At 44.4% G+C, this 19448-nt stretch overlaps 3 protein-coding genes and 1 long non-coding RNA gene across 5 annotated transcripts in view; 2 read left to right on the plus strand and 2 right to left on the minus strand.

Annotated features, from left to right (window-relative positions):
- Hgtx (HGTX homeodomain transcription factor) overlaps positions 1–1269 on the plus strand; it is a 39807-nt gene extending 38538 nt beyond the window's left edge. The window contains exon 4 of the mRNA XM_076788912.1: positions 495–1269. Within this exon, the coding sequence (XP_076645027.1) occupies positions 495–692 (198 nt within the window). The 3' untranslated portion in view covers positions 693–1269. The remainder of the gene's footprint in view (positions 1–494) is intronic.
- The window catches only part of LOC143354397 (uncharacterized), a 532419-nt gene that overhangs the window by 494974 nt on the left and 17997 nt on the right, over positions 1–19448 (minus strand). The window lies entirely within an intron of this gene.
- Positions 1–19448, minus strand: part of LOC143354381 (dipeptidyl peptidase 9) — a 60156-nt gene that overhangs the window by 38765 nt on the left and 1943 nt on the right. Inside the window, exons 5-10 of one of the 2 annotated variants that reach the window (XR_013082323.1) lie at positions 19105–19416; positions 18712–18998; positions 18314–18642; positions 17942–18193; positions 17597–17869; positions 16921–17536 (exon numbers count right to left, since the gene is read on the minus strand). Coding sequence is in view for 1 of the 2 variants with exons in the window: in XM_076788417.1 (XP_076644532.1) it covers positions 17189–17536; positions 17597–17869; positions 17942–18193; positions 18314–18642; positions 18712–18998; positions 19105–19416 (1801 nt within the window). In the remaining variant the exon portion in view is untranslated. Of the gene's footprint in view, positions 1–16365; positions 17537–17596; positions 17870–17941; positions 18194–18313; positions 18643–18711; positions 18999–19104; positions 19417–19448 lie in introns of those variants that run through there. The other variant, XM_076788417.1, reaches the window with a different exon arrangement.
- On the plus strand, positions 15620–16420 carry Mrpl51 (mitochondrial ribosomal protein L51). Its single transcript, XM_076788418.1, has 2 exons — positions 15620–15776; positions 15897–16420. Exon 2 carries the CDS (start codon positions 15898–15900, stop codon positions 16381–16383), a length of 486 nt encoding a protein of 161 aa, XP_076644533.1. The 5' UTR covers positions 15620–15776; position 15897; the 3' UTR covers positions 16384–16420.

Here is a 19448-nt window from a genome sequence, read left to right on the forward strand (position 1 = left end):
CATAAGCGGTGCGTGTGCATTGAAACAGTTAATTTTTAAATAATACCTTAGCTGCGTCTGTATGTCGGAGAACCACCTTCGTAGAATGATTTTTCGTCACCCTTATTCCGTGACTTAAAATTCTAGAAAAAATTCAGAAGGTAGAGTGAACGTATATCTACCACTGGCTTCTTGATTCGTTCGAATATCTCCAGTGGCGACGGAGAAAGACACCCCTAAAGTTCGGGGTAAACTCCGTTGCAAGGGGGTGATGGATACTTAGAGTTTCTCGCGATTGTACAACAGTTTCCGACAGAGAAATAATTTTCCTAGCATATTCCCTCCTTGCAAGTGTAGAAAGTGTAATCTTGATTATTTATCTATTGAGCTCAGAGAAATAAAAATTTGTCTGACACACACCCGAAGAGAGTAGAAGCCTTTGAAAGGCGTGTAGAATTAGGGGATGTTTCGGAGGGATGACGGAACGCGTACTGACCGGAGGACTCTTGTTACAGGTGTGGTTCCAGAACAGGAGGACAAAATGGCGGAAAAAGCACGCGGCCGAAATGGCGACGGCGAAAAGGCGGCAAGAGGAGGTGGAGGGTGTCGTTGGCGAGGGTGAGGACGGTTGCAGCGACACGGAGGGCGACGGGAACAGCGAGACTGCCGCGAAGAGGCTCAGAAGGGAGCTCGAACAACAATACAGGCATTAGAAAGTGTAAAAAGAATAACGAGACGATATTAATGTATAAGAAAGACGACGGGAGAGAGAGAGAGATTGAGAAGGAGAAAGAGAGAGACGTACGCTAGGTAGGCACCTATTCAAAAATAGATTATCGCGCGGAGAGAATCGAGGGTTGAAAAATTTCGTTCCGCCTTTCGAACAATCGATTCGCGTAGCGTTCGGAATTGCTTCCTTCCGGAATGTTTTTTCGCGAGCTGGAAAGGGATTCGTATAGCGGCGAGCTTGGTTCTTATCAGAAATTGAAGAGTGTCTGTCGGTGACACGATGCTCAGGATTTTTCCGTTCCGTTTCCTCCGTTCGTCTTCGAACGACCACTCGAAGCGGGTTCTCGATGTTCATAGGAAGCAACCGTCGCGTCGTCTGTATATATTTGTACCAAGGTATTCGTACGCTCGACGACGAGCAGCGTACCGTGTATCGACGGAGAACGATCGTCGAACCGTGGAACTTTCTGCGGAGGATCGAGGAAAATCTCTCTCTTTGCCCCGGTCTCGATAACTCAAGAGCAAAGCAAAATCGTGCGGAACTCTGTCGGATCCTGCATCGTGCGTGCGCTACATATTGCATCAAGTTCCACGTCTCGACGACTGCGTCGTAACGCGAGGCTCGATCGGTATCGAATCGTTCGCAGGAGATCGACGAGACTACAAGGATCGATCGAACCGTTCCTGGAAAAGCGGACAACAACCCTTCCCGCGAAACGAGCGTCGCGGTTCGCGAGTAATTTAGTGGTAAACGCGCCAATGAGTCCCGTTTTCGTGAATCTAGTCAGACTTGTAAATAATCGGGGGAGAGCGAACGAAGAAAATGGCGTCGCGAGGCGGTACGAGTCCTGCCTTAGAATGTCCCGTTGAACGTCGTGCTTATGCGAGTAGACTGTCGAGCGAGTCGACGCGAATGAACGAGACGAAGATGCTGCGAGACAGACGAGAGTGAACAGATCCGAGCGAATAGTAAATTCTGGACCTGGTACCGATGCTAATCCGGGTTCTAGACATCCTAACACTGTAATAGACTGCGGATCTTTATGCGAAATAAAAATTGCAGGACTCGGTAGTCATATAAGAATTGGTTTTTTTCCGTAATATTCCTAACTAGTTGAAAACTAGACTCTTCAATTCTTTCAAGCCCTGTATTGCTTTAAATTGCACGTCGCTCGTGTAAATGCAGAAAATCCGCAGTCTAGTAATAAATTATTTACCACGTTTCTGTAACAGTTCAACCCTCCGTCGACAATGGGTCCTCAAGTTCGGAAAATCGATGTTCTGCTAAATCGCGAATCAAACGGGCAAATATGTTCAGAAGGATGTCGTTTTTGGTCTCATTTTAATCAGGAAACTATCGAAAATGAGTTAATAAATGTTTCATAAAAAGAATTACTGAAAAGAAAAAGATTTTGTCATGTTTTTAAGTATAGATCAGGTATAGATCTTCTGGGGCACACTCTACGGTAGCGAGATGAAATTTTGTACAAATATCGTGCGCATCTCTGGCACGTATATCGAGGCGCTACTGTACTTCGTTTCTCGATGCATTCGGCCCGCAGAGAAATGAGCTAGGAAATGTTCTCGTCGGCGGAGGGTTAATTGTTACTGAAACACTTTCTCGGTCGCCCTTTTTCAACAATATTTTCGTTAAAAATCACGTCTGCTGGGGTCTGTGCGAGCGAGTGTGCGTCGAACGAGCGTGTTCGTCCATCTACGTCCCGGTGAATCCGATGGACAGGCGCCTTTGTATATTCTGTAGATACGATAAACGTGAATGTGATATTTAACATATTTAGTAAGAGTCCGATGTAGACGCACCGGGTGGCTCGGAAGTAAGGCTTGCGAACGTGGCTCGCGACCCGTGCGAGATCCTCCTCTTTTCTCTTCGTTTCCTGTTCGAATCTTTTTGTAGATACTCCCCGCAGAGAACCGGGTGAAATGGGAGGGGAGGGGGGAGGGGAAGAAAACGGGAAAACGGACGCGTTCGGTCCAACGACTGGTCAGACCTCTGTAAATATTCGAGTTTAAGTTACGTCTGGAGGGAGAAGGGACGGGACCAAAGTTCTCCCGCCAAAGTATTATCGCGTGGACGATTGTTTTCGCCGCAAACTCGAGGTGGAGCTCGCTAGTCGAGTATCGCGGGGCCGTAGGTTCGCTCGGCTACTTTCGCGCCACCCGTTAACGTAGATAACACCCTATTGATTTAAACAGAGAAAGAAAAAAACCGGCGAACGCAAGAAATAGGAACGTAGACGTACACGTATAAATATGTATGAACGGCCGAGGACTCGGGGAAATCGTTGTCATCAAACCCCGGACGAGCGAATTTGCGACGAAAATAGAAAAAAAAAAGAAAGAACGAAAACAGTGTCCTCGAACGCCAGGTACACAGCGTATACGCGCTCAGTTGCATACTCGAGTATCTCGACATCGCTGTACAGTATTTAGGTAAAATCGCTAAGCGAAGGATAGAGACAATCTGTATAAAGTATTGTATAAATTATACATACGTGTTATCTATCGCTTGTGTATTATATCTCCAATTTAATAAATGGAACACATATTATGGTAATTATCAAGCACACTGCGTACCTCTTTATTCCGCCCCACCCGGTAGACATCCCACTGGTCCCAGTCCCAGTTTCGCGATTCCAGTTTTTTGATTTCACAATTATCTTTTGCGTTCGCGAACTTCGAGTTTTATGTCGCAACGCGTGTTGACGAAAAGTTTCGCTTTGGGGACGGGATTCGAAAAGTTCACGCCCGCGCAAACGTAATTTTAATGTTCTCCGGTGTTAATAGACGTTTGTCGGCGCGGGCAGATAAATCAGAAACGAAAATTACCGGAACTACCGGGTCCATTGATATATAACGACACAGAAGGGTCGTAATGATCGGCGCGGCGGTCATCAATCATCGCGAAGACACCCGAGCCACGTGGTTTTTAGCCGGCGCGATCAACTGCATTGCACCGGCAGATGCTGGAGACTGTCTGCGCAGGTAGATTGGAATTTTCTCGAAAGGTGATGACCTGTTCCATGAAAACATACGGGGTCGTCCTAGTATTGTTATCATCAGTTGGAGGTTGTATTTATTGAGCGTTCGTCCAGTACTTAACAATAGATTTTATCCACTTGGGGAAAATCGACCCATCCCCACCCTAGGCAGAGAAATTTTTACCGAGTTTATTTAGTTACCTCTGAGACGCGCAAGTACGCCGATTGTTCCGTGGAACACGCTCGGGAGATCATAGACTGAAATTCTCGATATATGTCAACAACACGGGTCGTGGCAACGTCGTGTATCGTCCAGGAGACATAACCGAGCCGTGTTATGTTTACACTCCTCGGCGTCCGAGGTCTCTCGAGCTTCCTGGTACCTCACGGGGTATACCCCGCGGTAGTGGGGATAATTTCGCGACGTTTATCATCGAGGCCTTGGCGACATATATAGAGAAATCACTGTATTCAGTAATTTTCTATAGGGTGTACCAGTGAATTGACAGTTACGGATAAGATCATGCTACAATTATTTATAACTTGTTGCCTTTTCATGTAATAAAATAAATAACGATGTTTTAGACTCGTCTTGCAATTTCTTTTCTCATATACAATTGTCATTTTACTTCCACTGTCAATTAATGAAAGACCGAAATTGTAATCAAAGATGTACCAGTGACCACCGAATAGCTAGTAAGTGAGTACAATAACAAAACAATGACTTCATTCACAATACTCCGTAACGCATCAATTGATATCAGATCCTTATGCAAAATAAAAATTTTCTACCGGAACTGCATCAAGCTGGAGTGAAATAGAAATTTATTTTCTTTCTTAATAGTGTTTTCAAATTCTTCTAATACTTTTACTGTTTTTTTAATTACACCTACTCATTTTTGTCATAAATGCATAAAATCCCCCGTCTAGTCATGAATGTTACAGCAAGTAATAATATACAGTACGCGCACGTTACAAGTAGGGGTCACAGCGGTTGGGTCGTAGATTTTAATTAAACTTTTTCTAATGAATCTAAAGCACAACAAAAGCAGACCCATTTCCGAGCGTTTCTGACAATAATGTTGTTAAACATGATTAATTATAGTCTTCTTCTGTCAATATTTATTTCAAAATGGGGGTATCCCATTTAACAAACTGGAACATCAAATGCTTAAAGCCTTAATGGGAAAATATGAAATCATGTTTGCATAGCTTTATAGTACACTAGCTCCTGAAGCAAGTTTATTAAAAATGAACATTCCGCGCATCATTTCCAACAATTGTTTCTCCAGAATAATAATATCCATTTACACGGCTGCGCGCTCTTCATTTGAACATGTCCGTTTGACGCGTCCCCCCGTAAAAATGTAAATTCGCATGATCCTCGCAATCTGGTCGGAAGTAAACCGGGAACGGAAGTGGCGACGAATGCAGTTTGGCATCGGGGACCGAGTTGGTCGAGGCGGCGGGGCGGTTGTTGCGAGTCTAATATTTCCGGGAGCGGAGTTTAAGCGAAGTAACCGTGCGGAACGCGATAAACCGGTGTAAAAACAATAGAACAAGGGGCGGTCGGTGGGCGAAGCGGGGGCGTTAGAGGGCGGGGTGGCTCCTGGGAGGAGGAGGAGGAGGAGGAGGAGGATGAGGAGGAGGGGGTAGGGCAAGGGGATCGGGCATTTTCGTAACTGGTATCGATTTCAAATATACGGCACGGTGATTAATGTTACGAGAGTTTTCGTGAGTCATAAAGTTAGCATTGGTAGGTAGCCCCGGCGGTCCTTATGCCTGTCGTCGTCGTTCCCTGCCCCACCCTCCTCTCTCCTCTCGGAGAGAGAGAGAGAGAGAGAGAGAAAAGCACTGGCGAGATATATCCGGAGGCGCATTGGCAGCACGAATTTATCGCGGTGTTAAGCCGTTAATATTTGCGCTGGGCCGGCTTTAAATCAATGAAAAATATTCTAATTGGAATATGAAAAAAGTTGGCGCAGTCCCGCGTGACAGAGAGAGGGGCGGGGGGACGAGAGAGCACGAGGGGGTGATACCGCTGCTGCTGCTACTGCTGCTACTGCTGTGGAAAAGAGGACGGCGACGGGGTTGAAGTAAAAGGGGGCGGGAAAAGTCGGACTCTCTGTCTGCCGCGTTACAGAAATAGAATATAAATTGTCTTAACGAGAACCGGCGCAAGAAAAATGGCAAAAAGTTCGGTAAGCGCGAGAGTGCTCTCCGAGAGGCGACGCCGACGAAGGCGACGCCAGCCGCCCAGGGAGATTGCGCTCGAAACGAAACGATATCGAGCTAATAGATTCTCCCGGCGACCGGCTAACTACAAAGCAAGTTTACCAATTTCCCGCGGAATCGACCGAGAACCGTCGTACTCGCGTTAAACGCACCCTCTCCCACCCCCCTCTCTGCAATCCTATGCTTTGCTGCACATATCCCCGTACCTCCCTCTCTCTCTCTCTCTCTCTCTCTCTCTCTCTTTCTCTCTCTCACTCGACGTTCACCGTTCGCGCCTGTCGCGTCCCATTAATCCACGCGATCCATTAACATCTCGTGAATGTAACCGTCAAGGAACACGCGCCGACGTACCACGCTGCTAATTAAGGGGGATCAATTCGACCCGCGCGATCCCCCAAACTAGGATCCTCTTCCTGGATCACGATTCTTTTGAAACCGCTCGACCTCTAGATCCTCAGAGTTGTGAGAATCACTGAAACGGACTTTCTGTTCCTTGATTCATTATGTTGAACATAACCCGGAAGAACGGTACACACAAAATATAATGTACAAATGCGAAACTGGGGACGCGTGCCTAGTAGTGGAACAGTTGCGCTGGGAAAGAGCCTAATTTAACAAGAAGCTTGTTAGCCTCTTCAACCCTCCGCTAGCAAGACGGGGCAAATTAACCCCAGCGATTTTAAAACTGCTATTTTAACACTAAACCTACAGAGCCGTAAAAGTTACTGATACATGTGGTCTTACAGAAATGACGAGATTGATTTTATGTGAATTTTGTGCGAATTAGAATACATGCTCTACTAAATATATGTATTTAATCTTTTCCTATGAAAGCATCTCATAATTTCAGTAATTGCAAAACAAACAATCTGAAACCAGTCGTTTTGACCGGCGCGGCGGTGGCAGGTTTAGTGTTGATTATATTAATAAAATGTTTGTGATTTTAGAAATAGTGTTCATTTTTAAATGATAAATCTATGTTCTACTTGGATCTGATCCCATTATGAACTCGACGAAACACGAGTTCAAAGTACCTTGTTATTGAAATGATGTATCTGTACAGTGTCTATTCGATATATGTCCAAAACTCGGGTCTAGCCAAAGACATATATCGACCAGGAAATACCGATGGATAGTTCTGGGACTTTCATCGGCTAGGCATCCGGGACATATATAGAGTAAACACTGTAGATAGATGGAAAAATTGTAGCAAAATTACCCCCAACATTTGAACAAGTTTCATTTCTACTTTCAAGTTGATAAGAATTTCAATCGTACAACTAAACGCCTGATAAACAGACCTAGGCCTATGCCGGAGTCATTTCTGACCCGCACCGATATTTCACTACAATTTTCCTTCGTTATAAGGCGATGGGATCGGCCTTCGTCGTATTTCCGATGAAGAAGAAGAAGTGGGGAAAGCGATTTTCTTGTATCGGAATAAAATTGTACACATTAACTGTCGCTCGCGTCTATCCCCGCCGCGACGGGTCACGAATGACCCCGGCATAGCATACGGAGGGTCAACACCATTTAAATCGTGTTCAAAATTTTTTCCCCGCTTTTATCAAAGAAAAGACGGTCCCGTATTCGGGAAGTCGCGCCTAAATGAGACAGCATAATATAAATCGTTACAAAACCGAAGAAAACCGGCGATCTTTCGGAGAATCCTGATAATAATCAGTGAACACGCGTTCGCGCTTCAACACGAGCGACTTCCGGATGAAAAATGGTCGCAGAATCCCGCGGAAAGACTGTCAAGTCACGCTGTTAGGGGACAGGGATCGGTATCGCTGCGAACGATTCGCTCGGTGGCACGCGCGAAGGTAAAACCTTGGTGGCGGCTATATCGGCGTTGGCGTCCCGTTTCGAACCCCAGTTTGCGGCTGGTTTCGAGCGATTTCGAGATCGAGCGATCGCGATCCCGATCCCTATCCCAGGCCAATAATTTCTCTTGTTCGGTAACCGGCCTGACGAGGCGAAATCCCCGGATTTTACTTCGAACACCGCATTGATTAACTTATCTAATCTAATTTAAATGCGAGAGCGGGGTGCGAGGCGGGCGGCGAGCCGGTTGTCTCGTTTCCTCCTCTGTAACAGGCAAGAGGGATGAACACCCCCGCGAGGGGGAGGGGGTGAGACGTCCGGATATCCCGGGGAGCATTAAGCGCGATAGCGAGAGCCCGGCAAGGAACGAGACGAAGAGAAAAATGGGGATTCGAGGGTGGAGGCGGGCTACGGTTCGAATCCGAGCGCGAGAAACGAGCAAGACGTCCGATTGTCGGGGAAAGAGAGGTTCTAAGGGAAAGAGAGAGAAAGGGAGAGAGAGGGTTGGTAAGGAAAGAGAGAGAGAGAATAGGAGACGCCGTAAGGGTGCACGAGATAATGAGAGGAGCGAGGGTGAAACAAAATGAAGCGATCCGGCGTGGGGCGGATCCTAGGAGCAGTAATACGAACAGGGTGTACCGTGTTGAGTAAGGCGAGTTAGGGCATACAAACCGCTGTGTAACGTATCAAATCGAGTGCTGAACCCGGGATTAAATCGGCGAGAATGGAACAAGGGTGAACGACACTCGTGGAACCTGCGGGGACGGCCGGAAACCACGCGAGAATCGCAAACCGTTTGCCACTCGGAAAATCGTCCGTGCTCCTCGAGGATCTTCGTTGATCCCCGCCGAAAAATCCGCCACGAATTTTGAGCGGTTTCCTTTTTGCCGAAAAATAGACCACGCGTTGGCAATTTTCGAGGCGTCCGCGTGAATTCTGTGCCGCGAAAGCTTCCTCGGTATTTTTATTTCTATTTCTCTTATACTGATAGTTGATAATCGATGCGGGGAAAATTTTGATGTTCAATTGCGTATCTCGGCAAGATATATTACAATTGACTGTTTCCATGCGTTTTTATTAACCCTTCGCAAAAATCGCCGAGCTCCAGGCGAATTTGGTTCGAGAAAATATTTCCGAGGATATGGAGAGGGGTGATTTGTTATCTGGAGAAATGATAAGTTGGAAACAACCGCGCCAGATGACGCGCCTCCTGGACGAATCGCCAGCGGATCGTCCGAATAATTTCATTCGGGAATATTCCGGCGGTATAACGGATGATTGACAGTACAATAATAACGGCGATTACGACAATATTGAAGCAGCGGCTGACTTTGTTACGGGTGTAACTAGGGGATTTTCCCCCTGTCCTGGGACACCCTAACCGCCCTTAACTTACTGCATCAGTTTCGCAAATTGAACGACCTTGGCTCCGTATCCGCTTCACGCAACCGCTCGGAGGGAGGGAGAGAGAGAGAAGAACACAGAGAGAGAAAGAGAGAGGGGATCTTTGATATTATACGCTGTCTGCCGTTGCAATTTTTATCCGCAGCGCTGCAATTTCGAAAAGTATTTCTTCAAGAAATTCCAATCATTTTTATTCCAGTCAACGAAGTTTGCGAACCGACGACTATGATTCCATTCCTTTCCGAATGAATTCCTGAAATCTTTGAGCTAAGAGCACAATGGCCCACTTCAAACATTTCTAGTCTCCTATTCGCATTCCCATTGTATTTTTTGTATCGCTTGTTTGAAAATTCTGGGACGAAAATATAATTGGACCCGGCCCAATAATTATCCAACCATAATTTGTAATACACGCTCTATTGCCGATATTTACTCAATCATTCCCCACGAATACTGCTTTATAATAATTGTACATCCCAACCCCGTTAACACTAGGTTTACAGGGTTCCGTAAAGAGTGACCGTTTTACATTATTTTACAAATATAATGTGTCTATCCAAATTATTCGTCGGTTTTTAAACGATAAAAGAGAATGAAGAAAGAAACACCCAAAGAAATAAATTCGTTGAGTAACTCCTCATGGTTGCTTTCATTACAATCTCAATAATCGTAAATTAAAAATAATAGAATCCGTCATTTTAACAGGTCCCGTAAACCTGGTGTTAATTCTTATTTCGCTCGCCGGAGTAATTTCAATTTTTGTCGACACTGTGAATCGATTGTTAACTTGTATGCAGAGAATGATATTCTGTTTTCAAGTCACATATAATTTCGCAACAAAAATTCAAGCTACAGGGAATCGAAGAATAGAGTCAGATACTTGAAAAATAAATCAAACCGAAAAGGATTCCGAGGGTAGGCTAGCGGAATTCGCATTTAAAAAGTCGAAAGATTATGTTCGCCAGAAGTGGTCGACTGAATCGAACGCGAAAAGAAAGGAACACGAGACACAGAGGAGAGTGGTCTGGGGTGGGTTCGCACCCTCCACCCCCTAAGCATCGTTTGCCGTTCCTCCCTCCTCTATTTATCATCCGACTACTCGTCTGCTGACTTGTTATTAAATTAATCCTTCGTTTAGTCAAATTGATGCATCGATATCATAGAGCAGTCATAACTCACGGCACCCTTTCCACCGTGATTAGTGCACACGCAGCGCCCCGTTTTCACGCGCGACCCCTGATCCGAGCAACCATAGGGGTCTCTGCTCGCCGATTCCCTATTTGCGCCGATCCCGGTGCTACACTATTTATTAACATCGTTGCTTATCGTTCGCGCAATCGTCCTGGTGACGTCGCGCGGCTGGCAAACTCATTGGTCGAACACGAAACCGATACACGCGAGTCGAATCGATCTTGAACCGATTTTACGGTTCTCGGTTCCCTAATGGTCCCTAGACCCTTGGGGATAATTGACAACATCCTCGCAAAAACTGTGAAATCAAAGTAATTTATTCAGTGAAATAAAAATGGAGAAGTTGTGCGGGATACTCTTTCGGCACTCTGCGAGTACTCTTTCAACCTTCTTGCATTTTGCGGGCCGTAATCGTTGGTACTCTGCATACGTTGGTGCAAAAATTCAGGCATTGACTTTTTTACCAGTAGTTACTTATTCTCCTGATTTACGTTGCATTCGTTATTAACAATTATAGAGCACTCAGGAACAGTTACAATACAGAGTAGTATTTCTTTAAATGGAACAGAAAATAAGATGAATAAAAATTTGCATACTGTAGGCGATTTTGGACGAATAATTGCCCCCTGTTATTTCTAAAATATGTATCTACACGGTGCTCAAAGTGTTAAACGATGGCTGCTCGACGCAAATTCACCCTCATTAAAAAATGATAACATTAATTCGTACTTCATGGAGCCCGGGAATCGTCCGATCGCAAACAGAAGATCCGGTTGATATTTCCGGAAAAAGGTTCGCAATTCCGGGAAACGCGTGATATCTGTCGTCATTTCATGGAATATAATTTCGCCCGGAAATTAACATCGGAGAACGGCCGGCGCGGCGTCGCGTGGTCTCGATCGCGACGCCGCGCGTGTTCGCGTCCAATTAACTTAAAAATGAACATTTAATTCTGTCCGGAGTGAAAAAAAGGCGCCGCTGGGGGGGGAGGGCGTACGCGAAATAATTGAACCGGGGGGTGGAGAAAAAAGGAACATAAATCCGCAATAACGGGAGCTGTCCGATTGTTTATCGGGCCGTACGATCCGATCAATCACGAAACGACAGGAAGCAAATACTGAAATCAGTGAGTCGCAGCGCAATTAGTATACGCGATAGAGACGTTGATGGCCGCGACGCTGTGACTTTTTTATTTTTCCGTCTTCTCCGGAAAGTGCGCGCACCAATGGTGTGCGTAAGAGAGAGAGAGAAAGAGAGAGAGAGAGAGAGAGGGGGTGCAGAGGGCGCACGTTTTCAATTTGAATACCGATTAATCTGACCGAATAATCTTACCGTATATTCCGCTCCGGTCTGGTCCTCCGATATTCGTTTGAGGGGTGTTTTGTTTTTCCGGTTTTTCCCCCCTATGGTGTATGCGCGCGAGTATTTTTTCCCCTCCCCCCTCCCAGAAAGCAAAGCAACGAAAAAAAAGAGCGAGAGATGAAGAGAGAGAGAGAGAGAGAGAGAGAGAGAAAGAGAGAAAAACTAAACGGTTCCACTTTATCGTGCGGCGCGCAGCAATTAATAATAACAACGCAATCGGCCCGTATCTTTTATAACCTTTCCGGGTATAAATCGCGAAATTCTGGAATTATCAGGCAGCCGGAATGAAAGGCTATTTCCGTCGCGCGGAATCACGGGCAATATTTTACGCGGGATTGGGGTTGAACGCGGGACACATCGACGTTTGATATTTTTATGCAGTGGCGCCACCGCGGAGAGATTTACGAGGCAGATACGCGATCACAAAATGTCCGACACTAAATCAAACGTGTTGCATCGGAAAACATCAGAAATTATTATTGGGACTTTTATGGGATCGACGGGAAAACGAAAGAAGAGCGCGAGCGCGAGCAGAGGCTGGCTCGCGTGCCCCCTCCGATAGTACGTGTGCACGCGCGAGCGCGATCGTTTTCATTGGCCAACTATCTTCCCGTCGATCTGTCCTCGGATAAATCCTGATCCATCAGGGGCCCTGCACCTCTCTATCTCTCTCTCTCTCTCTCTCTCTTTCTCTCCCCTTCGATTTTTATATTCCGACGAAGAACGCGTTATGGCCATTCGTTCGACTGTCTGTCCCCCGTGTCACCGACGCCGCGCGCCGACCGTTTCCCTTGGAACGGAATCCGTAACGAACCTATAAATCGCTAAAATTCTAATATCGCCGCTGTTTCGGCTGTCCGAACGATTGACAGAGATACATTCCCACCGGCTACAACCGGCTAACGAAACTACTTCCACGAATATTTCACTCGCCGCTAGCATTTCGAACTAATCGGCGCAAATTGAATTAGAACCTGACGCTACCACCGGTTAAGGGCCCGGGATGGTCACGTGACTTCTTCAGAGTCAGCAGGTCGGTAACTGCTGTATAATTTCCATTCACAGCCTTCGGACACAGAATAAACATCCGTCTTGGTCTTGATCCGACGGGTCTTAAGTCTCTGACTAAACTTGTCACATTTTTTTTGCCCTGTATTATCGATATTATGAATTCTGACGCCAGAAACGTGCTTCAAGTTTTTCGCTTTATTTCGCAGAGAATCAAGACAAAATATAGCTGAATTCGTAGCTGGAGATATTTTCTAGCGCGCGCTACTCTCGATTTCATCCAGAAAACTCATCCAATGGCATAAAAATGCTTGGATTCCACGGCATGCGCATCGTCGATTTTTGGCCTACTTCTATTGTCATATAAGGACGAAAACTTGAGGCACGTAAAACCATTTTTTGACGGTAATGTAGTCACTCTACCTTATCGCGAATCTACGAACACCGGGCCCTTTTCGAAGCTGTCTGATCGAAACGCTCAACAATCGACACTGCATAAAAATATAGAGAACGTCTGAGTTACGTTGGTTACAACCGGCAAACGAAATTACTTCAACGAATATTTCATTCGATCGTCTAGATTTTGTGCGTCCTTCAATCGGTACAAAAGCATATAGAGCTTCAACAAGTACTGTTATATTTATGAATAGAGCTACCAGATTTTTATGATAAGGTCTTCAATTTTTATCGTTTTGACTGTCTCTAAGCTCTGTATGTCTTTTATCAAAATTCGATGGTCCTCGCGCCCCGCGACGAAAACGATCGTCCCCCGTGGTTGTTGTTCTTAATTCGGTATCTCGGTTGAAAGATTGCTTGCGACGACGACGAAATCGTGTTAGAGCCGTTTCCCCGGTGCTAACGAAGGAATACGGGTTTTCGTAGCCGGATATCCCCTTGCCGCCCGCCCCCGGGCCCCGTTCCTTTTCATTCTTTATCCTTGGAAGAAATAAAGGCAGAGTCGTAACAGCGGAATGATTAATATCCGGCTGACAGTTTGTGAAACGGGCAGCCAATAAACGGGATAAAAGTACTGGTGAAAAATAGCGCGCTCATTAGGGGTACAGTGACATCTGCGACTGGCTGCGCCGAAACTCTTCTCGGGAACAGTCACGGGAGAGAAGCTGCCCGGGACGAAGGGGACAAAGAGGACAGGTTTATTAAAGTAATGCCCGGATCATTTTAATATTCGAATGGGAACGCGCTTGCATTCCCAGCCGCGCCAAACACGAGAACAACGTTTCTAATCTTCCTAATCTACGGTAGGACTGTTAACATCGTCGCAATCGATCGGCCGCGCTGTTGGTTAATTGTTGACTGGCTCCTTCCCGATCTCTGTTGTTTCGTGTACTCTCGTTGATTAGAAATTCTTTCCAATTTCATTTTTACTCATTGAGAATTGCGTATTGGTACCTTGACGATAGAACTTGGTAACATCCCGGTCTACAAGCGATGGGAGATAACGTTTAAATTCATTACATTTCATTGTAACATTACATTTAAATTGTGTAAGAATAGGATCATAACGGTTCAAAGAACATTTAGAGGTGTTAAACATGGGTGTAGGCTCTAATGTACAGATACATGTGCTTCATCGAAGTCGAAATAAACAGAGAACTTCGTCAAGGAAATTAATAAAGTATCTCATATAGACTCTTATCTCAAAGAGAACAGTCAGTGACTCTAAACCAGTGATTTCAGTCTTAAAATAGTGGTAATAATTTAGCGCGTAACACCCATGCTATAAATTACCGTACTAGTGGCTAATTATTGCTATTTTCGAAAAAGTAACCCACCCAACGAAGAATAGAAATACTATAACCATCTAGCGGTGAAAGGCTCGAAGCAAACCACCCCTATAAGGAAAATGCATACCTAGAAAACCATCGAAATGTGACAATTCAAGGATTGAGAGAGTATTCTGAGGGAACAGAATGGTTCAGAAGAATTTTCTACATTCATATCGTACACGCAGGTTTATTTATTGTTAAACATACTGTTGATATTCAATATTTCTTCCAGCCGCAGGTTATTCTTGCCGCTTTCCCCATAATATACAATGCTAATTCCGGCAAGATGCATCTGCTTTGTAAGAGCCTCCGCACAGCGCCGAAGGACGTAGTGGCAAAACGCTCAAACTGTTAGCCAAATTTTAATTCGACTCATTTACCCAGGTGGCGCTACGTGTCAATTCTGCTAAATATCGAGAATTGTTTTTCTGTTTTTTTTTTTTTATCGAGAGAGAGCTTTGGATCGTCTCTGATCACAGACGAGGTACAGTAGTAGACCAATCACCCAATGTATTTTTTTGTCTCACGCTCTAGACTCTAGATATGGGGCCCATATGGTGATTGGTCTACTCGTATACCTCGTCTGTGGTAACATCATCTCGGAAATTTTTTTAATAGAGTGTAGACAAGTATTCACTGTCGATAACGTTTGGCTATCAGTTTCAGCATTTCGCCACTACGTCCAATGGCGCTATTTTGAGATTTCAGCGGAAGTCTTTGGGAAGCAGATAATTCTTGCTGGAACTAGCATTGAATCTTGTGGCGAAAGCGGCAAAAATTAACTGTAGTCGCAATTAAAATAAATTAATTGCGAATAACTACTTCTACGAGGAAGTTGATTTTTTCTGCAATTTTGAAGATATCGTTTGCATACTTTGCTTCACGCAAATAAATTGCTTCCGAAAACTTTCTTTGTACAATGCGCTACGAATGACGTCATAGGTGCATTCAATTATATTACAATAATAATAAATATCAACAAATCGCATGGAATATTTTTCTCCACAATTCTGCGTAAGATGATTATTACAATTTTTTCATACCGCTCGATATCAAAGTTTATCAGATTGTGTTTAAACAGCATGAAGCAGGCTAACTCAGGCTAACCTGCAATTGGGCGATTGGATTTCTTCTGTTGTTGTTGTGAAGATACCTTATATCTAGGAAACATGTTATAAAAAGTTTGAATAAGTAGTCCAATTCTGAACGATACTTTTCGAAGCTCGCAAATCTACTTATTCATCCACTGTGTAATGTAAGTTAAACATGTTTTTTTTACTTTGCTGTTGATTGTTATTTAAGTATCGTACGAAAGTATGGTTATGTTCTCGAACGAGCTCGTCTCAAATTGAAATTAATTGTTGCAATTGTTTAGCATGTCGTGGTTCATGAATACAATACGAACGGCCGTCAGCGTATGGACTCCGCAAGTAACACCGGTGCGATTTCGCCACTTCGCGGACAAAGTAGCAAAAGGCCGTCTTATCCGTCGATATGGTTACGAGGATCCTATAGATATGAGGGGGCTTTTGCCTCGCAATAGCAACCATAGATTGCCTATGCCCATTTACAGACCAAAGGACAATTGGAGCGAGAAGAAAGCGTTGTTTGGTCAAAACGATTACATAGACATTTTAGGGAACGATAATCTCCATCCTACCAGAATCCTGTACAATGTACCATCCTGGCTAAGAGGCGTAACCGGGAACGAGTATCAAGTGTTGATACGGAAGCAGAAAATGTGGAAGAGAGGAATATTTCCAATAGCCAGGCCGACAAAATGGAAGGAGATGCAGAAGAGAATGCGTTATCTGTACAAATACTTAAATAGAAAAACGAGAACGTTTGCTAGTAAACAGTAATGTATATTTGAGTAATAAAATATGAATTATAATTGTACATTGAAATAATTCTCGATTCATGCCCATTAATCTTTTATGCAGTTAATATCCCAGGTTCTCGTAACAACGATAAATCCTAATTGAATACAAAACAATGAATTTGGGTATACACTATGTATTCGAATAGTTTTCAATTAATGTTTATTGTAAAAATGTGAATGATTGCTCGCGCGTATGTACACAAGTAGTCAAACATAAAATAGTGACAGCCAAAAAGTCAGATATATTTCTAGCGAATATTATGTATACCTTGTAAGTACAGTTAGAGGACAATTCTAGAAAAATGTATGCTGTTCTAAGGACGCATATATGTATATATGTACAGAGGAGTTAAGAGTATTGTCCATTTCTTAAAAAAGTAACATTCAATCTCATCGTTGTAAAGCTCTACGGTATTTCGTTAAAACGGCTGCACGATTGTGTTTGCTAAGTTATGCGATCCGCTGTTACGGTCAAATACATGCTGACAAAAAATTGTTTCCTCTCGTTCTCTACCACTAATATTAACTGATAAAAATCTCTTCGTGTATACGTTCTGAAATTTTTGTTATATTTTTCATCTAGTAAAATTATAATAGCATCCGAGAGATAGATATTGAGTGTGTTTTTTTTTTAGGCAATCTCGTCGCGAGGCTCAAGGTCACGACGAACAATTTCCAATTTCTTTAATATATGTACATAACGTAATGGCAGTCACACTTAACCTGTTAAAATCCTGTTCTAACCAATGCATTATCGCTTTATATCCGATCGGGAACAAATGGATTCACAAATGATTTTGTAAGAAAAATAATAACGTAGTCTCGTAGTGTTTACTGGCGTCTAAACTTCGAAGGCTGTGCCTTTCGTTCGGGTAAACTTGGAGTTGATACGGTTTCCCGGACTTGACGAGGGCGTCGATCAGCTGACTCGTGTGAAAGAAATGCACGTTTTCGTCGATAAGTCCGTGAATGATCAGCAACCGATTCTCTTCGTCAGGGAATTTGTCCACGTACGTTAAGATTGAGCTAGTGATGTAGCCATGAGGATTGTTCTGCGGCAAATCCATATAACGTTCGGTGTAGCCGGTATCGTAAAAGTTCCAGGAAGTAACCGGAGCGCCAGCGATCGCCAACTGCAAATTTACAAAACGTTTAATATTTATTCAAACACTTCCGAGACCAGGATCAAATACCTTGAATATTTCAGGGTACTGTATCAAGCCCATCAGGCTCAAATATCCTCCATAAGACCACCCATGCAGAGCCACGCGATCTAAATCGATGTAACCAGTTGTATCCGCCAGCCACTTCAACATTTCGACTTGATCGCTCAACTCGACCGTTCCCAATCTATGTTGCAGATGACTCTCGAACACTAAACCTCTGTGATGGGAACCACGATTATCAATCAATATCACGCAGTAGCCTTGAGCGGCTAGCATGTGCATCCTCAAATGCCTCATCCCCTGAAAAAATAATAAACTCCGATAAATTAGCACGAGTTAAACCGCTACTTTTCCTAGTCCCGTGATGCTGACCTTAAACGTGTTCGATACTAATTGCACTTCAGGACCGCCGTACACGTTCACTATCGTAGGATACCTGACGCCCTGTTGGAAATTATGCGGCTTAAATATCATAGAATATATCGTGTCGCCAGACGATATCTTATGCGTGAAAATCTCTGGAGTGAACAAGTCGGATTCGGGAGCTGACGGTTCGAGCAAGTATCCGACAGGAGTCAGGCAGATGTTGTCCACCGTCCAATCTTTTTGCGTTATTCTAAATACCTATAAAAATTGTCCTGAGATTAATTGTTCTCGATTGAGAATTTTTCTTTTTTACATTATGAAAAATAAAAAGGCTGAACACCTTCCCAGGTCTGTTAGCCCTTGATCGAGATGCCGTACCTGACAGGTGGGTAATGTCTTGGTCGAGCTGTACACAGTGACTAACATCGTGCATTCCTTATTGAAATATATACTGTTGTAACTGTAACCCGGTCTCGTGAGCAGTCTTATCTCCAATGGCCGATTCAAGGAGACAGCATAAACATGCTGCTCCAATGGACCTTCGCGTAAGCCACGAAAATATACAATGGAGTTGGCTTCGTCCACCCATAATTTCCTGCCTAACACCTCCCACTCTCCTTGAGTCAACGCAACTTTGGACGTGACTCTGGGTTGCAAGAAGACACTGTCCATTCTGTCTAACGGCTCCTCCACCTCATTGTTTATGCCTTCCAATAAAAACAGCCACGATTACTCGAAATGTCAGCCACGCGAAACGGTATTCGCCGATGTTTCACCTGATATTCGAGACGTTATGAGATACAAGTGTCGATAGTCGGATTCCTCGCTACCCCAGAGGAACTTTACCTCCGACGCGTTGTCGGACGGCAGGAAATAGAGAAGATCGTTCAGATTGATCCAAGTCGAGCTCTGTTCCGAGTATATCACTTGAACGCTCGCCGACGACGGTGTAAATTGATTCTCCCAATTATATACATTCGGTGGTGGTTCCGAAAAATTATCTATCGACAGCAGAACTAATTCGAGCCTTTGCTGTTTTCTGTCCAACAGCTGGACCCAGACGCTAAACGTGTACAAAAAGTTATATTTCGTCGCCGTTTGCGTACAGGAAAAGCGAAATACACCCTCCGCACCATGATATGGAACAAAGGGTGTACGTTTTCACTTACTATTGAGCATCAGGAGTCCAACCCACTCTGACCATGTATTCCATCCAGGGAAACATGATGTGCAGTGGGTACTGGAGCTCCAGGATATCGATGTTGACTATCTGCAGCGTTTCGGTTAATCGAAACTGCACCATCTTCAGGTTGCTCTTCGCGTTCGGCGTGCCGGCTCTAGGAAACCTAAATTCATCGATCTCCTCGGAGTTCGCCGGCGACGGGAAACAAAATATTTTTACGTCGCTCTCGTCGACCTCCTCGTAGACTATTCTATAAATGCCGTCGTTGGACTTCGGCTGCCACCAATAACCGGTGTACCTGCATAAATCCACACAGTGCACATCAAGAAA

The sequence above is a fragment of the Halictus rubicundus genome, chromosome 5, assembly GCF_050948215.1.
Source record: "Halictus rubicundus isolate RS-2024b chromosome 5, iyHalRubi1_principal, whole genome shotgun sequence".
Taxonomy (NCBI): Eukaryota; Metazoa; Arthropoda; class Insecta; order Hymenoptera; family Halictidae; genus Halictus; species Halictus rubicundus.